Source organism: Cherax quadricarinatus, chromosome 22 (assembly GCF_038502225.1).
Source record: "Cherax quadricarinatus isolate ZL_2023a chromosome 22, ASM3850222v1, whole genome shotgun sequence".
NCBI classification, from domain to species: domain Eukaryota; kingdom Metazoa; phylum Arthropoda; class Malacostraca; order Decapoda; family Parastacidae; genus Cherax; species Cherax quadricarinatus.
The window spans coordinates 26,650,276-26,674,675 of NC_091313.1; the positions used below are offsets into that span (position 1 = coordinate 26,650,276).

The 24,400-nt window shown below is 42.1% G+C and overlaps 1 protein-coding gene across 2 annotated transcripts in view; it reads left to right on the forward strand.

The window, feature by feature from the left end:
* LOC128689679 (dystrophin) overlaps positions 1-24,400 on the forward strand; it is an 86,858-nt gene that overhangs the window by 31,557 nt on the left and 30,901 nt on the right. For both annotated transcript variants that reach the window (XM_053778041.2, XM_053778042.2), the window contains 5 exons: positions 124-235; positions 675-841; positions 1,058-1,182; positions 18,458-18,706; positions 20,831-20,930. In XM_053778041.2, the coding sequence (XP_053634016.1) occupies positions 124-235; positions 675-841; positions 1,058-1,182; positions 18,458-18,706; positions 20,831-20,930 (753 nt within the window). The remainder of the gene's footprint in view (positions 1-123; positions 236-674; positions 842-1,057; positions 1,183-18,457; positions 18,707-20,830; positions 20,931-24,400) is intronic.

Sequence of the window (24,400 nt, forward strand, 5' to 3'; positions counted from 1 at the left end):
AAGATCTGCGACAGAAAATTAGATTGTGTTTTTGTATTTGTCGAGTCAGTCAACAAAATATAAAAGTATACCTTCATTGTATTTTTACTAATGTTATTAAATACCAAATATGGTTTGTGTCAGGTAGAAGGTGAAGTAGGAGTAACAGAGGAAGTGTTGCTGGCCTGGCTGCTGAAAGAACCTCAGACTTTGGTGTGGTGGACAACCTTGTACAGACTTACAGCTGCTGAGCTAGGTTAGTAATTGGTCTGTCTTTAAAAAATGCACTTTTGTATATTTAGTGGCTGCTTTAATTTCAAACTGCTATAACTTTGCAATGGTTTATATAAACCATTTGGCAAATTTTGACAGCCGATGCAAGAGAGCCATATAGAAATCAGTGATTTTAAGCAGGCAATTATAGCTTATAGATTTGAGAGCTCTTGAGAAAAAAAAAAAAAGGTAGTACTTGGGGAAAGTTTTCATGGTTGTAGGAGAGGAATAGACCAAGGAGGCATATATTTATGGCAGCCTAGACATGTCAAAGGGAAGCTTATGAAAGGAGCAAGGCATTAGTGATAAAGGTGGAAAGGTAAATAGCTGCAGCTGATAAATTTTATATGCCCTTGTAAGTTATATTTACCCTTTTACATTGTGTTAACATTTCCCTGTCAGCCTGGTTATTTGTTTTTCAGTCTGTCATGATGTGAAGTGTGGTGTGTGCAAGCAGCGTCCAGTCATTGGTCTGAGATACCAGTGTTTACGATGTTTTGGTTATAACCTCTGTCAGGATTGTTTTCTTCATGCCCGAACCTCTCGCAGCCACAAGTTATCACACCCCATTCAAGAATATTGCCATGAGGTGATAAAACTGGAGAACTTTTTTTTTAAAGATTTATTCTTTTAGTGTATATTCAGAAAGGCTTTTAGGTTTTACATTATTCATTTATGTACTTTGCCATAAGTTTTTTGTGCTTCATGTGGATATATTAATTAGTGTTTTTATTATATTCTGTAGCCATATTGGAAAATATTGATATAACCCATTTATTGTACACTGCCCCTTGCATTCTTGTAGACGAGTAGTAAAGAATGGCGTAGAGCTCTGATGAAGATGCTGAAGCACCGCCTTAGAGGTCGTCCAGAGTGTAACAAGCAGCGGTACTTAGCAATAGTTTCCAGCCCTGATGCTGGGTGTAACATGTGAGTAGATTTCAGACTATGCATTGAAAAAAATTAACGTAGGATTTGGTTAGGTGATATTTAGATTTTGCCATTGAAGTGGCTAGTTTATCATGCACCCCACATCCATCCTGTGGACAGTAGTACAAGAGAACTTAATTTTTATTTTTATTATCACACTGGCCGATTCCCACCAAGGCAGGGTGGCCCGAAAAAGAAAAACTTTCGCCATCATTCACTCTATCACTCTTGCCAGAAGGGTGCTTTACTCTACAGTTTTTAAACTGCAACATTAACACCCCTCCTTCAGAGTGCAGGCACTGTACTTCCCATCTCCAGGACTCTAGTCCGGCCTGCCGGTTTCCCTGAACCTCTTCATAAATGTTACTTTGCTCACACTCCAGCAGCACGTCAAGTATTATAAACCATTTGTCTCCATTCACTCCTATCAAACACGCTCACGCATGCCTGCTGGAAGTCCAAGCCCCTCGCACACAAAACCTCCTTTACCCCCTACCTCCAACCTTTCCTAGGCTGACCCCTACCCCGCCTTCCTTCCACTACAGATACACTCTTGAAGTCGCTGTTTCGCTCCATTCTCTCTACATGTCTGAACCACCTCAACAACCCTTCCTCAGCCCTCTGGACAACAGTTTTGGTAATCCCGCACCTCCTCCTAACTTCCAAACTACGAATTCTCTGCATTATATTCACACCACACATTGCCCTCAGACATGACATCTCCACTGCCTCCAGCCTTCTCCTCGCTGCAGCATTCATCACCCATGCTTCACACCCATATAAGAGCGTTGGTAAAACTATACTCTCATACATTCCCCTCTTTGCCTCCAAGGACAAAGTTCTTTGTCTCCACAGACTCCTAAGTGCACCACTCACCCTTTTTCCCTCATCAATTCTATGATTCACCTCATCTTTCATAGACCCATCCGCTGACACGTCCAATCCCAAATATCTGAATACATTCACCTCCTCCATACTCTCCCTCCAATCTGATATCCAATCTTTCATCGCCTAATCTTTTTGTTATCCTCATAACCTTACTCTTTCCTGTATTCACTTTTAATTTTCTTCTTTTGCACACCCTACCAAATTCATCCACCAATCTCTGCAACTTCTCTTCAGAATCTCCCAAGAGCACAGTGTCATCAGCAAAGAGCAACTGTGACAACTCCCACTTTGTGTGATTCTTTATCTTTTAACTCCACGCCTCTTGCCAAGACCCTCGCATTTACTTCTCTTACAACCCCATCTATAAATATATTAAACAACCACGGTGACATCACGCATCCTTGTCTAAGGCCTACTTTTACTGGGAAATAATCTCCCTCTTTCCTACATACTCCAACTTGAGCCTCACTATCCTCGTAAAAAAAACTTCACTGCTTTCAGTAACCTACCTCCTACACCATACACCTGCAACATCTGCCACATTGCCCCCCTATCCACCCTGTCATATGCCTTTTCCAAATCCATAAATGCCACAAAGACCTCTTTAGCTTTATCTAAATACTGTTCACTTATATGTTTCACTGTAAACACCTGGTCCACACCCCCTACCTTTCCTAAAGCCTCCTTGTTCATCTGCTGTCCTATTCTCCGTCTTACTCTTAATTCTTTCAATAATAACTCTACCATACACTTTACCAGGTATACTCAACAGACTTCTCCCCCCCTATAATTTTTGCACTCTCTTTTGTCCCCTTTGCCTTTATACAAAGGAACTATGCATGGTCTCTGCCAATCCTTAGGTACCTTAACCTCTTCCATACATTTATTAAATAACTGCACCAACCACTCCAAAAACTATATCCCCACCTGCTTTTAACATTTTTATCTTTATCCCATCATTCCCGGCTGCCTTACCCCCTTTCATCTTACCTACTGCCTCACGAACTTCCCCCACACTCACAACTGGTTTTCCTTACTCCTACAAGATGTTATTCCTCCTTGCCCTGTACACGAAATCACAGCTTCCCTATCTTCATCAACATTTAACAATTCCTCAAAATATTCCCTCCGTCTTCCCAATACCTCTAACTCCATTTAATAACTCTCCTCTCCTATTTTTAACTGACAAATCCATTTGTTCTCTAGGCTTCCTTAACTTGTTAATCTCACTCCAAAACTTTTTCTTATTTTCAACAAAATTTGTTGATAACATCTCACCCACTCTCTCATTTGCTCTCTTTTTACATTGCTTCACCACTCTCTTAACCTCTCTTTCTCCATATACTCTTCCCTCCTTGCGTCACTTCTACTTTGTAAAAACTTCTCATATGCTAACTTTTTCTCCCTTACTACTCTCTTTACATCATCATTCCACCATTCGCTCCTCTTCCCTCCCGCAGCCACTTTCCTGTAACCACAGACTTCTGCTGAACACTCTAACACTACATTTTTAAACCTACCCCATACCTCTTCGACCCCATTACCTATGCACTCATTAGCCCATCTATCCTCCAATAGCTGTTTATATCTTACCCTAACTGCCTCCTCTTTTAGTTTATAAACCTTCACCTCTCTCTTCCCTGATGTTTCTATTCTCCTTGTATCCCATCTACCTTTTACTCTGTGTAGCTACAACTAGAAAGTGATCTGATATATCTGTGGCCCCTCTATAAACATGTACATCCTGAAGTCTACTCAACAGTCTTTTATCTACCAATACATAATCCAACAAACTACTGTCATTTCGCCCTACATCATATCTTGTATACTTATTTATCCTCTTTTTCTTGAAATATGTATTACCTATAACTAAACCCCTTTCTATACAAAGTTCAATCAAAGGGCTCCCATTATCATTTACACCTGGCACCCCAAACTTACCTACCACACCCTCTAAAAGTTTCTCCTACTTTAGCATTCAGGTCCCCTACCACAGTTACTCTCACTTGGTTCAAAGGCTCCTATACATTCACTTATCTCCCAAAATCTCTCTCTCTCCTCTGCATTCCTCTCTTCTCCAGGTGCATACACGCTTATTATGACCCACTTTTCGCATCCAACCTTTACTTTAATCCACATAATTCTTGAATTAACACATTCATATTCTCTCTTCTCCTTCCATAACTGATCCTTCAACATTACTGCTACCCCTTCCTTTGCTCTAACTCTCTCAGATACTCCAGATTTAATCCCATTTATTTCCCCCACCGAAACTCCCCTACCCCCTTCAGCTTTGTTTCGCTTAGGGCCAGGACATCCAACTTCTTTTCATTCATAACATCAGCAATCATCTGTTTCTTGTCATCCGCACTACATCCACGCACATTCAAGCATCCCAGTTTTATAAAGTTTTTCTTCTCTTTTTTAGTAAATGTCTACAGGAGAAGGGGTTACTAGCCCTTTGCTCCCGGCATTTTAGTCGCCTCATACGACACGCATGGCTTATGGAGGAAAGATTCTTTTCCACTTCCCCATGGACAATAGAAGAAATAAAGCAGAACAAGAGCTATTTAGAAAAAGGAGAAAAACCTAGATGTATATATATATATATATATGCATGTGCATGTCTGTGAAGTGTAACCAAAGTGTAAGTAGGAGTAGCAAGATATCCCTGTTATCTAGCGTGTTTATGAGACAGAAAAAGAAACCAGCAATCCTACCATCATGCAAAACAGTTACAAGTTTGTTTCACAGTCATCTGGCAGGACGGTAGTACTTCCCTGGGTGGTTGCTGTCTACCAACCTACTCCATTTATGTACGTATTTAAGAGAACTTAAATATGTACATAAATGGAGGGAAGTAGGCCTCGGGTGGGTTAACACATACATACATCTGTTAATTATTATTTTTATTATTTACACAGCCATTTCCCACTAAGGCAGGGTGACCTGAAGAAGGAGACTTTCATCACTCACTCCATTATCGTCTTTTCAAAGGCATGCAGATACCACACTTCAGAAGTCCCTCTAAACTTCAAATATCCCCACCCCTCCTTCAGAATGCAGGCACTATATTTTCCACCATTTATAAGATGCTTTAACATATCACACAGATTTCTAAACTATTTCTACATTCCTCTTTAAGTGGACAATCAAGCACAGTATTAGAAAGCATTTTGTCTGAAAAATTTTAACACATGGGTCACCTTGCACCATGGTAGGGGTAACTCAAACTTAATCCTAAGCCTGGCTACTTCAACATCAGTGTTTACTTTGCAAGTTGCTCCATAATTCTGCCTATCTACATGTGTGTTATCACACTGAAGAGGCGGGGCCCAGGAGCTGAGTCTCAACCCCTGCAACCGCAATTAGGCGAGTTGTTGTTCTTTTTAGTAATCTGTATAAGGAAAGGGGTTACTAGCCCATTGTTCCCAGCATTTTAATTGACTTTAACAACACGCATGGCTTACGAAGGAAAGATTCTTATTCCACTTCCCCATGGATATAAAACAAAGTAATAAGAACAAGAACTATTAAGATAAAATCAAAGAAAACTCAGAGGAGCATGAATAAATAAACGTGTACATGTATGTGCAGTGTGACCCCAAGTATAAGTAGAAGTAGCAAGACATACCTGTAATCTTGCATATTTATGAGACAGAGTTGAGGTGGTTTGGTCATTTAAAGAGAATGGATCAAAGTAGAATGACATGGAGAGCGTATAAATCTGTAGGAAAAGGAAGACGAGGTAGGGGTCGTCCTCAAAAAGGTTGGAGGGAGGGGGGTAAAGGTGGTTTTGTGGGCGAGGGGCTTGGACTTCCAGCAAGCATGCGTGAGAGTTTTAGATAGGAGTGAATGGAGACGAATGGTATTTAGGACCTGACAAGCTGTTGGAGTGTGAGCAGGGTAATATTTAGGGAAGGGATTCAGGGAAACCAGTTAATTTTATATAGCCGGACTTGAGTACTGGAAATGGGAAGTACAATGCCTGCACTTTATAGGAGGGGTTTGGGATATTGGCAGTTTGGAGGGATATGTTGTGTATCTTAATAGTATGTTATACATTGTGTTAGTGTGTACCACAGTGGTACCCTAGTATATGGATAATAAAGGATAAGGTGAAATTTAAAACTGAAGTGTTAGACCCAAAGAGACAGGTTCATGTTGTAAACAGTTGCCAGCAGTCATCAGAACCCTCCCACACAAGTCTGCTAGCGTACCTGACTTATAAATTAGTGATTCCAGTGAGTAAACATAACTGTTGAAATATGAAGAGGTGCAAAATCTCGAGGAAATACGAAGTGTACAGTTTTGTAGAAATATGATAGTGTATAGTTGTTAGTATTTATTGTGGTGGAGCGATATGTATACAGTGTGGTAAACCTGTAGTTAGCAGCGGTCGCTATATACACAATGAAAGTCATTATTCCTCCAGTAATCTCCATACATTGAAGCCATCGGCGCCCAAACACGCAAGTTATACTTTCTGTATCAAACTGGACATGTATTACTCTGTTTAATTTTTTTCCAGTAGTCCTTTTCATGAGCTAGTCCAATATCACCCAGTGAGCCTAATCCGGATCTGCCCAGATTCATCAAACTACCGGATTCAAACGGATTCATTGATAACAATGTATCCTGACTGGTTTCACTAACTGACTGGGCCCTACGCGCCCTATCAAACACTCAAACACAAACTACAACAAATAGTTACAATGCAGATAGACAGATCTACTGTTAAGGTGCTTATTAGGAAAAGATAGTGATCCACTTGCTGGATTCTACCAGATTCACTGGATTCGGGTGGATTCAAATGGTTTGTTGGAAATATAGCCGAATTCGGGGGGGGATTAAAACGGTTTTGTTGGAAATAAAGCCAAACCGGAAAAACTATTACAAAAAATTAAATACAACAAATAGTTACAATACAGATAGATCTACTGTTAAGGTGATTATTAGAAAAAAGATATACAGTGATCCACTAACTGGATTCTTCCAGTTTCACTGAATTCGGGGGGATTCAAATGGATTTTGCTGGATTCGGGTGGATTCAAACGCTTTTTGTGGAAATAAAGCCGGATTCAGGCAGATTCAAACCGTTTTGTTGGAAATAAAGCCAAATCGGAAGAACTGTTTAAAAAATTAAATGCATCAGGGAATTATAGACTAGCTACCTCTTCAACGGGGGGCTCCTTGGCGTGGTGAAGAGGCTCTTGGTCTGAGGAATTAGACCTGTCGGTCTCCTTCCTCAGACCGAACCTAATTACCCCCCAATCCCCCGTTCCCTATCCCATCCTCCCCTTTTTCCTTTCCTCCTCCTCCTCCTCCTCCCCACCCCTCCCTTTTGCCCTTCCTTTTTGGCCTTTGGGTTTTTTTTTTTTTTTCCCCCACAGGCACGCTAGTTCCTAGGTAGGGGAAAGGGTACCGGGGTCCCTCCCATTCCGTTGAGGTTCTTGGTGGTGGCGTAGTTTGCCGTGGAATCTGGATTGCCTGGGGATGTCCCGATCCCTCTCCGGTATCCCGGAGGGTGGCTTTGGGTGTCTCTCGGGTGACGGGTGTATCTCTGGAAGCCACCTTTCGGATTCCGGGGGTGGTGGCCGAAGGAGGTATGCTTTGTGGCGGATTTCCGGCCGCCGTCTCTTTTGTTCACCAAGGTAGCTCGGCAGATGTGAGGTTGCTATCCCGGATTGCCGGTTTACTGGCATGATGGGTAGGGTATGGCACGGGTTCCATGCTGCATCTGCGCTACTTGCGGTGCTGAGGTCCTCTTGGGCGCGGAGGGAGATTTCTGGCCCTTTCATTCCTCCTATGAACTATCCCTCCCCAGTCCCCCCTTTTTTTATTCTTTTTTTTTATTTTTATTTTCTTTTCTTTTTTTTCTTAAAAACAAAAAGAAAGTAGTAACCTAACCATGGCAGCCCTAGTCCATGAACCTGCTACCCCCGGGCCCCTTCTTGATACCGCACCCGTTCTGACCCCGCCTCGTCTTTGGACCACTCTTTGGACACTCCTCATGCCTCTGTACCTCTTGCCGGTGCTGTTTCCTCACCCGCTTCAGGTACTGAGGCCTCGACTGACTCCTTCGATTTATCTGACCTTCGCTCTCCTCTGACTATGCTTCCGGCCTCTCCCTCTACGGTGCGGCAATTTTCGAATCGCCGACCCGTTCCACGTTGGATCAACTCTGGTCCCACGCCTAAACGCCAACGACAATTACCTGCTGATGATACTTCTCCACCTTCTCGTTCTTCTCAGAAAAGATCGACACGTCCTTCACTACCTTTCCACACTCAGTTTCAGACTGCACAATGGACTAAATTCTTCACTTTACGACCGACTTCCTCTACTGCCTCTCTTTTTGACCACAGTATTGGCAAGGCACTCCTATGCCATGTTGGTAAAGATATTTCTTTTTGTGCTCTTAAGAGCAGTATGCGCATCATCACCATACAGAATGCTACCCAGGCTCATGAGCTTTCTCGTCTTTCCCATATCGATACTGTTCCTGTCACTATTGAAAAAAATCATTCCCTCAATTCTTGTAGTGGTACCGTCATTCTGCCCCATACCATAGTTCAACAAAATTTCCAGACATGTGGCACTGACATTCTTGAACAGCTGGAACTCCAAGATCTCCCAATCCTCAAGGTAGACACTTACGTTCTTCCTGCCCGTGGGCGGAGACGATACCCTAGCAATGTGGCTCGTTTAACTTTTGACAGCCGTGAACTCCCATCCTCAGTTTATGTAGCAGGACATCGGTTACAAGTTGGAAAGGTGATCCCTACACCGCAACAGTGTAGAAATTGCTGCCGATTTGGCCATCCAGCGAAATATTGCAGATCTATCGCCGAATGCCCAGTCTGTGGTGCCGATGACCATTCTAATACGTCTTGCAATCGACCTCCCTCTTGCCTTAATTGTCATGAGGCTCGCCCTTCGTACTCTGGCCATTGTCAAGTCTACTTAAACGAGCGGGAAATCCGTTACCTCAAAGAGGCAGAAGGTCTCCCTTATGCCATGGCAGTTTCTCATCTCCGCCTCGAAGGGAGACTACCTCGTGTTTCTTATTCCCGTGTTTCAAAACGTCCCCCCACTTCTGGTATCCCATCTTCTGCACCCACCTCTGTGGTTACCTCTCCCATAGTCACTCCTGTATCTAATTCTTTTGCTGTCCTCGGCTCAGACGTCCCTACTTCAATGCCTTAGTCTGATCTCGCTTCTTCGTGTTCTCTCTCAAAAGCCTCGGTAGCGACTAGGTCTCGTATGACACCTCCTCCCAATCGTCCCTCTACTTCTCAAAAGTCAAAAAAAGGTCCGTTAACACCTCCTACCCATCTTCCACCTCCTCATTTTACCTTCCCTGTCTCTACCTGGTTCTCCCCCTCTCACTGGCTCTGTTGCAAGTGTAGAGGTTCACCCTCCTCCTCGTACTGTACCTTCCTTCCCTGTTCCCTCCCAAGTTTCTTCCTCTTCTGCCACCTCCCAGGTTTCTGCCTCTTCTGTCCCCTTCCACGCTTCTCCAGTTCCCTCCCCCCTTTCGCCCCCCCCCCCCTACCTTGGTAGAGTCCAATACAGTTCCAATCTTTACTCATCCTCCCCCTACCATTTCCAATATTGTCTCCCATATGACGTCTCTGAATTCTGAAACACTTGAAGCAATCTCTGAATATATTGCAGAGACCAGACCATCAATGGACACTGATCCACCCTCCGCTCCTTCTCCCTCGTCTGCTCCATCTGCGCAACTCCTTTCTTCACGGCGCACCGTTCCTTCACTGCTTGAACGTTTTCCACTGTCTCCGCATGTGGACTTTTCTAACCCCTCTAGTCCGTAGGAACCCTTACCTGCGGATTTCAGGTATCTTTATCATTGCCAATCATGGCCTATTTACAGTGGAATATACGCGGCCTCAGGGGTAATAGGGGTGAGCTTCAGATGTTACTCTCCCAGTTTTCCCCTGTTGGTGTTTGCTTACAGGAACCAAAATTACACTCTGCTGTTATCTCTCCTATCTCAGGCTATAATTTATTGTATTCTTCAGATCCTTTTCCTGATGGGACCTTTAATGAAGGTGCCCTTCTTCTACGCACTGATATTCCGTACCATCAGCTATTTGTTCGTACTTCGCTGCATTACACAGCAGCCCGTATCCACTTGCATAGGTGGTATACGCTGTGTTCTTTATATCTCTCTCCTTCTCGGGCATTATCTATTCCGGATATTGCCTTTCTTGTTTCGTCATTACCGCCACCGATTCTGTTACTTCGTGATTTTAATGCCCCCCATTTCCTCTGGGGGGGGTCTCACTGTGATTCCCGTGGCATTCAGTTAGAGGCTTTTCTTGCCACCCACCCCCTCCACGTTTTAAATACAGGTACTCACACCCATTTTGATCCTCGGACTCTCACACTCTTGCATCGATCTCTGTCTGCTCTTCCTCCGCCGCATTAGACTTCACTTGGTCTGTTCTCTTGGACTTACATGACAGCGATCATTTCCCAATCATTCTTACTTCCCTTTCATATTCACCACCTCTTCGCATCCCACGCTGGCAATTTGATCAGGCAAATTGGAACCTTTACTCACACCTAACTGTTTTTAGAGAGGTTCCTACTTCGTCCTCCATCGATGAGCTTTTACACCTCTTCTCGTCCTCCGTTTTAACCGCAGCTTCTCATTCTATACCCCAAACTTCGGGCAGGAATTCTCAGAAATGCATGCCTTGGTGGTCTCCTGCTTGTGCTCGTGCAGTACGTTTGAAACGCGCTGCATGGGGCAGGTACCGGTACAATAGAACCACAGAGAGACTTCTTGATTTTAAGCAGAAGCGTGCGATCGCTCGCCGTGTCATCCGTGACGCTAAACGCACTTGCTGGCGAGATTGTCTCCACCATCACCTCTGCTTCTGAGTGCAGTCTGGAAAAAAGTACGAAAACTGAGTGGTAAATATTCTCCTGACCCGGCTCCTGTTCTGCGGGTTGCCGGTGTTGATATAGCAAACCCACTAGATGTTGCCAATGAAATTGGCAATCATCTGGTTCGTATTTCTCAGGGACTCCATCTATGCCCCTCATTTCTTTCCTCAAAGTCTGCCAGAGAGTTAGCACCCTTGGACTTTTCTTCTCTCAGAGAAGAACAGTATAATGTGCCTTTTACACTTCAAGAACTGGAGGCAACACTCTCAGCTTGCCGATCATCGGCAGCTGGGCCCGACGACATTCATATTCGTATGCTACAACATTTACATCAGTCAGCCCTTGCAGTCCTGTTACGCCTTTACAATCTTATTTGGTTACAAGGAGTTCTTCCACAGATGTGGAAATCCACCATTGTTCTCCCTTTCCGCAAACCAGGCACTACGGGACATGAAACCTCCCACTATCGTCCCATTGCTCTTACCAGTGCAGTTTGCAAAGTGATGGAACGCCTAGTAAATAGACGTTTAGTGTGGTATTTAGAGACACGCAAGTCTCTCCACTCGTCAATATGGCTTTCGTTAGGGACGTTCTACCATAGACCCCTTACTACGCTTGGATACGTATGTTCGTAATGCCTTTGCGAATAACCACTCAGTTATTGCCATATTTTTTGACCTTGAGAAGGCATATGACACAACTTGGAGGTATAATATTTTAGCCCAAGCCCACTCCTTAGGCCTTCAAGGCAATCTACCATCCTTCCTTAAGAACTTTTTAACTGACAGGCATTTCCGTGTTCGGGTTAATAATGTGCTCTCCCCGGACTTTATCCAAGCTGAAGGTGTCCCCCAGGGATGTGTTCTGAGCACAACACTTTTTCTCCTTGCTATTAATGATTTGGCCTCTAGTCTTCCATCAAATATTTGGTCATCACTCTGTTGATGACTTCGCTATTGCCTGTGCAGGCGCTGACTGTCACCTCATTACAGTTTCTCTCCAGCATGCAGTCGACTGTGTTTCCAATTGGGCCACCACACGTGGGTTTAAATTTTCCAGCACTAAAACCCACCAAATTACTTTCACTAGATGCTCTGTCATCTCAGATCATCCTTTGTACCTCTATGGCTCCCGTATCCCTGAACGTGATAGTCAAGTTTCTGGGCCTCCTCTTTGATCGTAGGTTATCCTGGAAACCTCACATTACCTCTCTGAAGGCAACTTGTCACAGCCGGCTGAACCTTCTTAAAACCCTTGCTCATCTTTCATGGGGAGCTGATCGTCGAACCCTCCTTCGCCTACATTCCACCCTTATTTTATCGAAACTTGATTGTGGTGACCAGATCTATTCAGCGGCATCTCCTGCTACTCTCTCTAGCCTTAACCCCATTCATCACCAAGGATTACGTTTATGCCTTGGTGCTTTTCGCTCTTCCCCTGTCGAGAGCCTCTATGCAGAAGAGAACGTTCCATCCTTATCCGATCGCCGTGATGCCCATTGCCTTCGCTACTATGTACGCTCTCATGATCTCCGCAATCCTTCCATTTATAGAATGGTCACTGATATTAGTAGACATTCTTTATTTGTTCGCCGCCCCTGTTTACTCCATCCCTTCTCTCTTCGCCTTCATTCGCTCTCGTCTTCTCTTCAATTACCACCTTTCTATGTTTATGTAACATCTCACTTTTCCCTTCCCCCCTGGGAAGTTCCAGCTGTTCGAATCTGTTCTTTCTCTCTCCCTTGCTCGAAAGCCCAACTGTCTACGGTCGCTTCCCGCTCTCTTTCTTGACTACTTTCACTCTCATTCTCATGCCATTGCTGTGTACACAGATGGCTCTAAGTCTTCTGATGGCGTAGGATTCGCAACAGTGTTTCCGGACAGCGTCGTACGAGGGCATTTACTATCTTCGGCTAGTATTTTTACTGCTGAATTGTATGCCATCCTTGCAGCACTTATCCATATTGCATCTATGCCTGTGTCATCATTTGTGGTTGTTTCAGACTCCCTTAGTGCTTTACAGGCTATACAGAAATTTGATACACCTCACCCCTTAGTCCTCTGTATCCAACTTTGGCTATGCCGCATCTTTACCAAGCATAAAGATATTGTTTTTTGTTGGGTCCCTGGTCATGTTGACGTACAGGGCAATGAACAGGCAGACACTGCTGCACTGTCAGCAGTACATGACCTACCAGTTTCATATAGAGGTATTCCATTTACGGACTATTTTGCTGCAATATCTTCCCACCTTCACACCCTTTGGCAACACCGTTGGTCTACTATGCTCGGCAACAAACTTCAATCTATTAAACCAAGTATAGGTTACTGGCCGTCTTCTTATCACCAGTGTCGAGGTTGGGAGACTACTCTCTCCCATCTTCACATTGGCCATACTCGTCTTACTCATGGATATCTCATGGAGAGGCGCCCTGCTCCTCTCTGTGAGAATTGCCAAGCTCCATTATCAGTCAGCCACATTCTGTTGGACTGCCCACTTTATCAACGAGCACGCAGAATTTACCTCCGTCGTCGTCTTCGCTCCGCTGCTCTCTCTTTACCTTCCCTTCTCGCTGATGGACCCACCTTTCATCCGGACTCTCTCATTGACTTTTTGACAACCACTGACTTACTTCACAAATTCTGATACCTTCAGCCCTTTCTACTTCAATCTCTTGCTACCCTCTACCCCCGTACTATCCCCTGCCCCGCTGTTTTCTGTAACCTACTGATCATCCCTCCTCCCTTCTGCCATCCAATACCCTCGCTTCCTTCCCTACCCTGCAGCGCTGTATAGCCCTTGTGGCGTAGCGCTTCTTTTTGATTATAATAATATAGACTAACTAGGTAAGAGAGTTGTCCAGAATTGTAAGAGGACCACTACCACGAAGATCTGTGTAGTCTGCAGAAAGGGTAAAGGGCGAAGACAGGCCTGGATTGCTTGCCATCTGTGTGGTCAGTGGTCCCATAGTATATGCAGGGATTTTAAACTAGTGACCACACTTGACATAAACTCAGATGTTTTTGGGTTTGCCCAAACAAGATACACCTGTACGAGGAAATGACATCTATATTAAAAGACAATAAATCCAATGAAACATCCTTCTTGAAAGACATGTCAGCATGGCATGACAGCTGGGAAAAAGATGGGTGGTAGGGACGGGGCTGTCTTGGACAGTGCTCCTAAGGGGGCTAGTGCTGTCCTGGAGGACAGTGATGAGGGTGCTAGTGTTGTCCTGGAGGAAAGTGCTCCAGAGGGTCCTAGTGATGTATTAGAAGATAGAGCTTGTGAGGGTACTAGTATTGTCTTGGAGGACACTGAAGACAACGTTATTCAGTCCACAGAGGTTCAAAATAGAGATACTGCTGGAGATGGATCAAAATGGGATGATGCCTCAGGGAATAGTGTCAACACACTGCCAGCAAAACCTGGTGGAAGCACTGATGTCCATACAGGGGTAAAAGATGTTGAGGAAACAGGAAAAATAAATGCACCAGCAGTGAACGCAGCTACAATAAATCCTAGTAAACAGAAGTACGATCTATGTAAATACTATGCCTTGGGTATCTGCAGACACGGTATATCTGGTAAAACAGGTGGGACATGCACCTTCGACCATCCCAAAAAAAGCCGCAGCCACATGACAACAGGAGAGTGCAACTTCCTTTCTTGCAACTTATTTCACCCAGAAATGTCACTCGTGAATCCATGAAAGAAAATGCTACAATGCATACTGCCGGGCATATCATCTAAAGGGGACTAGAAGACAGACCAGCCAGACTATGGGAAACGAAAGAGAGGAACCTCAACCTTTCCAGGGACAGGTTTTTTAGGGCCAGAAGGAAAAAAAGACTGGCAAGAAATGACAATAGTTCTACACCACCTGAAAACACTTCTAGAGCAGAGGCACAGACATTGGCCTCTACTCCAGAACAACAGATATTAGAGGCAGCAAATGAAACCCCTCTAAATTCCACCAACACGACATTTGTCTTTGCAAACATACAGGGTCTAAAGCCGTCAAAAAACAACCAAATTCCTTACATCAAGGGACTGCTCACGGAGTCAAATGCAATGTGTGCAGCATTCACAGAGACCCACATAAAGGATCATTATGACAACGAAATATGGATCCCAGGTTATAACCTATTCTGATGCGACACTAAACAGGCAAGAAGGGGGTTTTGGCACAGAACTACTAAACACTTGCTTAGCGCTTCTTTTTGATAATAATAATAATAATAATACTAAACACCTCGAAAGATGTAGTTGAAGTTTTGGCGGTAAAGATCGAAAACCAAAACCTTGTCATTGTGGTAGTATACAAGCCTCCAGATGCAACTTCCCAGCAATTCCAGGAGCAGCTTGAGAAAACTGACCACTATCTGGAAAATCTCCCAACTCCTTCCCCAAACATCTTACTAGATTTCAACCTGAGATGCCTAAAATGGAGGAGTATAGCAATGTTTTAGCAGAGATCACCCTGGGAGGCAGCTCAGATGAAAATTCACACACATGAGCTATTAAATCTGCAACAAATTCACCTTTAACCAACAAATAGTAGAGCCAACAAGACTAGAAAATACGCTGGACCTCATCTTTACTAACAGGGAGGATCTGATACATAATGTAACTTTATCAAAGACAATTCACTCAGATCACAACATAACAGAGGTACAGACACACATGCACAGCGCTCCAGACCAGCAAAATGCGAGCAGTCATGAAGGTCTCTTCACGAAATTCAATTTCAATAACAAAAACATACAATGGGATCAAGTAAACCATGTCCTAAATGAAACAAGCTGGGAAGATATCCTAAACAACACGGACCCGAGCATCTGCCTTGAAAAAATGAATTCTATGGTTCTTGAGATCTGCTCAAGACACATTCCATTAAGAAAAAGAAAGAGAAGATGTAAACTAGAAAGAGACGTTCCCTATACAGACGAAGGAGAGGAGTCAGAGCTGCTGAATGGGGTCAGTATATCTGAAATACGAAGGGAAATGCTGGTCAATGAAATTGCAAATACTATTGAACTTAAGCTGAAGGAATCTTATAGGAGACAAGAATCACAGGAAGAACTAAAAGCCATAAAGGAAATTGAAAAACAAAAACAAAATAGTACTTCTTCTCTTATGCCAAATCTAAGGGAAAAACAACGTCAAGTATGGGGCCCCTGCTAGGCGGGAGGGAACATACACATATGACAGCCAAGAAATGAGTGAGACACTAAAGTCCCAGTATGACCCAATGTTCAGCGATCCACTGCCCACTCTAAGGGTCGACAATCCAAGTGAATTCTTTATGAACGAAACCCAAAATTTGGTCATCCCAAAACTCTCGGATATTATTATAACTCCACGAGATTTTGAAGAGGCAGTTAATGACATGCCTATGCACTCTGTCCCAGGCCCAGACTTGTGGAACTCCGTGTTCATCAAGAACTGCAAGAAGTCTCTATAATGTGCCTTAAGCATTTTTTGGAGAGGGAGCATGGACACGTGTCATCCCACACACACTAAAAAAACAACAGACATAGCCCCACTCTACAAAGGTGGCAGTAAAGCAATTGCAAAGAGCTACAGACCGATAGCACTAACATACCATATAAAAATCTTTGAGAGGGTTCTAAGAAGCAAGATAGCCAACCACCTAGATACCCATCAGTTACACAACCCAGGGCAACACAGGTTTAGAGCAGGTCGCTCCTGCCTGTCCCAGCTACTGGACCACTATGACAAGGTCCTGGATGCTGTAGAGGATAAATAAAATAGATGTAGTATACACAGACTTTGCAAAAGCTTTCGACAAGTGTGACCATGGTGTAATAGCACACAAAATGTGGGATAAAGGAATAATGGGAAAAGTTGGTAGATGGATCTACAACTTCCTGACAAATAGAACACAGAGTAATAGTAAACAGAGTAAAGTCCCAGACAGCCATGGTAAAAAGCTCTGTTCCACAAGGCACAGTACTCGCTCCCATTCTATTCCTCATCCTCATTTCTGACATAGAGATGTAAGCCATAGTTCCGTGTCTTTTGCGGATGACACCCGGATCACCATGGCAGTGACCTCCATTGAAGACACTGCAAGACTCCAAGTGGACATCAACCAAATCTTTGAATGGGCCACTCAGAACAATATGAAGTTCGACGAGGAGAAATTTCAACTACTCGGGTATGGAAAACTTGAAATTAAAAATGTCAGGGTATACCACAAATTCTAACCTTACAATAGAGCGGAAAAGTAATGTGAAGGACATGGGAGTGATAATGTCAGAGAATGTCGCCTTCAAAGACCACAAGAATGTATCTACCTCATGCTCTAGGAAAATGATAGGATGGATAATGAGAACCCTCGAAACTAGGGACGCCAAGCCCATGATGATTCTCTTCAAATCGCTTGTGCTCTCTAGGCTGGAATACTGCTGTACACTAACGGCCCCCTTAAAGGCTGGCGACATTGCAGACCTGGAGAGTGTACAAAGAACTTTCACAGCACACACAAGTGCGATAAGGCACCTAATCTACTGGGAACGGTTGAAGGTCCTTGATCTGTATTCAGTCAAACGCAGGTGAGAGAGATACATAGTAATATACACTTTGAAAGTCCTTGAGGGATTGTTACCAAACTTGCATACGAAAATCACTCCCTATGAAAGCAAAAGACTTGGCAGGAGATGCAACATTTCCCCGATGAAAAGCAGGGGTGCCACGAGTACACCGAGAGAACACAATAAGTGTCCGGGGCCCAAGACTGTTCAATTGCCTCCAAGCATACATAAGGGGGGATTACCAATAGACCCCTGGGTGTTTTCAAGAAGGCACTGGACAGGCACCTAAAGTCAGTACCTGACCAACCAGGCTGTGGTTCATATTTCAGCTGGTGTGTGGCCAGCAGTAACAGCCAGGTTGATCATACCCTGATCCACCATGAGGCCTGGTCTCAGACTGGGCCGGGGGCGTTGACCCCCGAAACCCTCTCCAGGTAAACTCCAGGTATATGCTTCCAAACTGTTGTGTTTTGGGTGTCTCTGCAAAAACAGTGATTATGTATGAATGAGGTGAAAGTGTTGAATGATGAAAGGTTTTTTTTTTTTGTCACCCTGCCTCGGTGGGAGATGGTCAACTTGTTAAAAAAAAAAAAAATAGTACCAAGTTAATCTACTGAAACTTACTTTCTTCTTTTGTAATACTATTTGTAATGTTTGACACAGACATACCAGTGACAGTATCTGTAACCAGACTGAGGGAGGGTGCCTTAATACCAGTAAAGGGCTCTTTGATCTAAGGAAGTGTGCATGTCCTTTCCTTCCTTGGATCAAACCTGATTGCCCGGTTTTGAAATGTATTTTACCTGTCGCCTGTTTTGAGAGCCTATGGCCATCTCTCACAAAGGCAGGGTAATCTGCAGAAGTAGGCACTTGATAGCTTCATATATTTGAACCCATATTTTCTCCAGGACCAGTTTGTTGTGTGAGGGAGAAGCCAGAGGGTCATGGTGTGAGAGCAGTGAGGGTGATGAAGAGCTTTACTCGCGTACTATTCTCCATGCCTCCCAAGACACTGATTCTGCACATTCTGAGGAAAGTATTGAAGATGAGGACCAACGGGGTTGCGACTCTAGCAATACAGCTGAGCCAACTATACTGCCCACATCTCCCCGACATCAAATTCACTCTGTGATAATGCATCTCGAGGAGGGACACAGGTAAACATTTCATTTTAATGGCTTTGTGTTTAAATTTTTTTTGTAAATGTTCTAACTGGGTAAAAATTCCTGTTGATACTGTACCTTTCAAGGGGTGTACCTTGATCCTGATGAAGGGCTTTTGCTCTGAGGAATTGGAGCTACCCTTGCCTTTAAATCAGACCTGACTCCCTACCCCTTTCATTCTCCAGGTGCTGTATGAGCCTTCTGAGTTTAGCATTACCCCATAAATTTATTAATGCGCATATTGTACATGGTTCATGCGTGTCATAATATACTTGCACAGCCTCTCCTCACTTAATGATGGAGCTTCGTGCTCCATCATTGAGGAGATGGTTTGTCAACCATCTTTGATATTGTTTTAATGTCACCTTTGCACCATTTATAACATTTCTGGTATATTTTTAAATGTTTATACAGTAGTGTACTGTATAGTTAAATAAACAGAATAGAGGAAATCAGCTCAAATATACATTTAGGTATGAATACTGGTCAGAGCCTGTCATAGGTTCGAGGCGTCGGTAAGCGAGTAAGTCGCTAAGTGAGGAGAGGCTGTATGTATTTTTAACACATTGGCCATTTACCACTGAGGCAGGGTGACCCAGAAAGAAAAAACACTTTCATCGTTCAACACTTTCACCATCATTCATACATAATCACTGTCTTTGCAGAGGCATTCAGATACGACAGTTTAGCTGTCACTCCATATAGCTAATATCCCAAACCCCTTGTTTAAAGTGCAGGCATTTTACTTGTAATGAAATTGGAATGACTTGAAAGGTGGAGAACCAGAATAGGAAGAGAAAATTCATGAATATGAATGTAGTAACATTTGAATAATATTTTGGAAATTTTAATTGTGTAGATTAGTTATTAGTAATATGTAAATGATTGAGAAAAGTGTACGAAATGGTGAACAGATGTGTGCTTTAAGCAGAAGTGCAGCCAGTACTTTGATCTGGAGGATTTAAAAATCAGATGCAGAAAAGAAAATCCAAGAAATAATTTTTTAATTATAACATTACTTTCAGTATAAGAAATTTCTTAAACTATCATGCTTTTTTTGGTCACTAATCAGTATAATAGTGAAAATTAGCCATTAATTGAAAAACTAAAAGGTTTGTTTGCATCTGAGGGGATGGCTTTAGCCCTCTTAGCTGCCACCCCGTTTCTCCATGGTTGCACCATTGGCCTCAAGTCATTGGATGATAAAAGTCATCATGATGACAACCTTGTAAGCCAGTGTACAAATCCCCTCATATTAAATACTAGCAGTCTTGGCTTCCAAGATAGTATTTTATGTAATTATAGTACTAGTTGTAAATAGTTGTAAGGAGAGGCAATTAGCAAAATAAATACTATTTTTAAAATATGGGTAACCTGTATAAAATCTAAGACTGTACATTAATTACAGTATTAAATTTTTGAGGACTTTTAGAATTAGTTTTTGGAACACTAACCCCATAACATGCTGAAAAATTTCAGGAGCTAAAGCAAATAGTATTTTACAAAGCTTAAGAATAGTACATGTTTAATTATAATGGCTTTTGAAATTTAACATGCTGCTGGAGTATCAGCAAAGTAATATCCATGATGGTTTATAGGTAAACCAGTTAGCCAGACAAGTTGTGAAGATAACAAGTACAGTGCGTGTATTCTGAAGGCTGGACATGAATGTTGCCATTTGGCAAGTCATTTGAATTGTGATATTCTTAAACTTCCGGAAAAACAGCCACGAATGAAAAATATTTTCTTCATTCAGAGTTGATATTAGATGAACTGGAAAAATAGTGAAGATAATAGAGCAAAATAGTTAAATTAGAATGTTTTGAGACACTGATTCTTTCCTTTGCTGAAAAAAATTATGCCTTCATATATGAAGTGTATTAATAATCTTTCTTGTTAAGCTACATTTTTAAGTATTACTCCTAGACTAGTTTGTTAGGAAACTGAGGATTTGTCTGCCTTCTTTTGCATTTTTCTGTTACTTACTGTAGTGTAGTATTTTCTCACTGTATTATGACCATTCTAATTTCTATAGTTTACTTCTCTGGTTAATTGTATGGTACTGTAGTATGACTAAATCAAATCTATTGAGTTACATGATTTATCTTGTGTGTTTAGGCAACTTGAGGAGGGGGGTTCAGATGGTGTTGCTGTTGATGTGGAACAACACATTCAGAAGCTCCAGACACAGATCAACAGACTCAAGTCCATTTTGCAGGTATGCATATTTTTTTGTGCTTATTTATTTTTGGTATTTTTTTTAATTTATAAATAGTTGGTGTAGAACAAAGATAGTGTAAGTGAGAAGTAGGTATTGGCCATCAGAAGTGAGAATTGTGGAATGGTGCAATACAGGTGAATGTTTTGCACAAAATTTATATTTTTTTCCCAACAAGTTGGCCACCTCCCACCGAGGTAGGGTGACCTAAAAAGAAAAAAAAATCCCCAAAAATTAAATACTTTAATCAACATTCAACACTTTAACCTCATACTTAATCACTGTCTTTGCAGAGGCGCTCAGATATGACAGCTTAGAAGACCCTCCAAACTATCAATATCGCAAACCCCTCCTTTAACCCTTTGAGGGTCGACAGGCCCTCTCCGAAACTCGTTCTCAGGGTCGGCCAAATTTAAAAAAAAAAAAAATTATTTTCTCTTATGAAAAGATAGAGAATCTTTTCCTGATCATAAAGACACCAAAAGTTTGAAATTTGATAGAAAACTTACGGAATTATGCTCTCGCAAAGTTAGCGGTCTCGGCGATGTTTACGCATCGGCGATTTTGCCCACTTTGAGCCCCATTTTCGGCCAATTTCACTGTACTAGTCGACAAAAAACATGAATATTTCGCTAGAACTCCATTTTTTCTATCGAATGGATGCAAGAAACCACTCATTTATGAAATTCAACTATCCAGTACAGTGGTCAGAATTTAGCAATTTTGCCAATTTCACACAAATTTCAAAAGATGCCAATTTCGGAATAGGGTCCAGAATAAACAAGAAAGACATTCCTGGCACTAAAATGACATTTCCTCTAGTCATTAGTCATGTCTCAAGTCCCCTCTTATATTCTTTTGCTTTCCACTTTGAATTTTTATTTTCACAAAAAATATAAGATTTACTGTTATGCAGACTACTGCATTAGTGTAAAAAATGGTATAAATATTATTGGTGCACTTGTGAAAGAATATTAGACTCGCCAGTTGACGTGTATTGCACGCTTGGCACGATTTGTTTACTTTTGAAGTTTGGTAAAAATCGAACATTTCTGCTACTTTGAGCTCAATTTCAAGGCACCTTTCTTTGTAAAACCAGTCAAAATCATCTCAATTTCTGTAATATGTCTTCCATTCTATAAAATGAGACCAAGAAAACTAGAATACAACAATAAATACCATACGAAAATACACTGCAAAGTCGCTGATTTATTCAAAAAAAATGGTCAAAGTTTTTTTTTTCTCATTATGCACTGTGTGCTGCAGGATTTTTTTTAGACTGTGCACACTGACCACATAGACCCATTCTTTCATATGAAGGCCTACCAGCTTTCTCCCACTAGATTTGAGGCCGCTAGAATTTATGAGTACTAGTACGTCAAAAACCCCTACGCGTAAAACGTACTAGTACGACGAAAACCCTCAAAGGGTTAACCCTTTCAGGGTCCAAGGCCCAAATCTGAAGTGGTGCCCCAGTGTCCAAGAATTTAAAAAAAAAAAATTATTTTTTCTTATGAAATGGTAGAGAATCTTTGATGGAAAATTGACGAAATTACGCTCTCATGAATTTTGAAGAGTCAGTGATATTTACGAATCGGCGATTTTGCCGACTTTGACTCCCATTTTAGGCCAATTACATTATTCCAGTCGACCAAATTCTTAGCTATTTGACTAGTATTACTTCTATTCGATCGATTGAGCACAAGAAATCGCCAAGTCAACCCTTTCAACTACAAAATAAAGTGACTGGAAATTGGTAATTTGGCCAATTTAACACAAAGTTCAAAATATTACAATTTCAAAATAGGGTCCAGAATAAACAATGTAGGTATTCCTGGCACTAAACTAACATTTCCTCTGTTCATTAGTTTTGTTTTGAGGCTTTACAAATAAATTCCATTTTGATTTTTTATTCACATAATGAATTTTAATTCACACCAAAAAATAGATTTACTGTTATGCAATATTGTAATAATTGTATAAATATCATCACCACATTTGTGAATGTATATTAGACCCACCAGCTGGCGTGTATTAGACGTGTGAGGTCGTTCGTTTACTCTTGAACACCAGCAAAAATCTAACATTTCCGCCACTTTGAGCTCGGTTTCAAGCCATTTCTGGTGCTAAATATGTCTTCCATTCTATCAAATGAGACCAAGAAATCACAAATACAACTATAAAAACATACAAAAAACACTGCAAAGTCGCCGTTTTAATCGAAAATCACGGTCTCAATTTTTTTTTCTCTCATACACAGTGTGCTGCAGGATTTGTTTAATGTGGTGCACACATACCACATAGATGTATTCTCTCATATCTAGGCCCAAATTTACCACTCGCAGTTTATCAGAGTGAGCTGAGCTCATGACGTAGATCTACGGTTTGGACCCTGAACGTAAAGCCTTAGATCTACGGGACTGACCCTGAAAGGGTTAAAGTGTAGGCATTGTATTTTCCATTTTTTTTTTTTTTTTTTTTTTTTTAAGGACTCAAATCCAGCTATATAAAAAATAACCGGTTTCCCTGAATCCTTTCACTAAATATTACCCTGCTCACACTCCAACACTCAAAAAGGTTGGAGGGAGGGGGTAAAGGAGGTTTTGTGGTTGAGGGGCTTGGACTTTTGGCAAGCACGCATGAGCGTGTTAGATGGGAGTGAATGGAGATTAATGGTGTTTGGGGACCTGATGAGCTGTTGGAGTATGAGCTGGGTAATATTTTGTGAAGGGATTCAGAATTTATATACACCTACCATCCGACTTACGACCTGCTCGACATACGTCCACTCGACTTACGACCGTACATCTGGCAGCTGGGCTGGGCCGGCTGATACATACCACTGTATAATATTTGACAATACTCGCAGCACAGTTACTTTTTGCTGATGATACTGTGCTTATGGGAGATTCTAAAGAAAAATTGCAAAGGTTAGTGGATGAGTTTGGGAATGTGTGTAAAGGTAGAAAGCTGAAAGTGAACATAGAAAAGAGTAAGGTGATGAGGGTATTAATGGTTTCGATAAAGAAAAATTGGATATCAAATTGGGGAGGAGGAGTATGGAAGAAGTGAATGTTTTCAGATACTTGGGAGTTGACGTGTCGGCGGATGGATTTACGAAGGATGAGGTTAATCATAGAATTGATGAGGGGGAAAAAGGCGAGTGGTGCTTTGAGGTACGTATATGTGGAGTCAAAAAAGGTTATCTATGGAGGCAAAGAAGGGAATGTATGAAAGTATAGTAGTACCAACACTCTTATATGGGTGTGAAGCTTGGGTGGTAAATGCAGCAGCGAGGAGACGGTTGGAGGCAGTGGAGATGTCCTGTTTAAGGGCAATGTGTGGTGTAAATATTATGCAGAAAATTCGGAGTGTGGAAATTGGGAGAAGGTGTGGAGTTAATAAAAGTATTAGTCAGAGGGCAGAAGAGGTGTTGTTGAGGTGGTTTGGTCATTTAGAGAGAATGGATC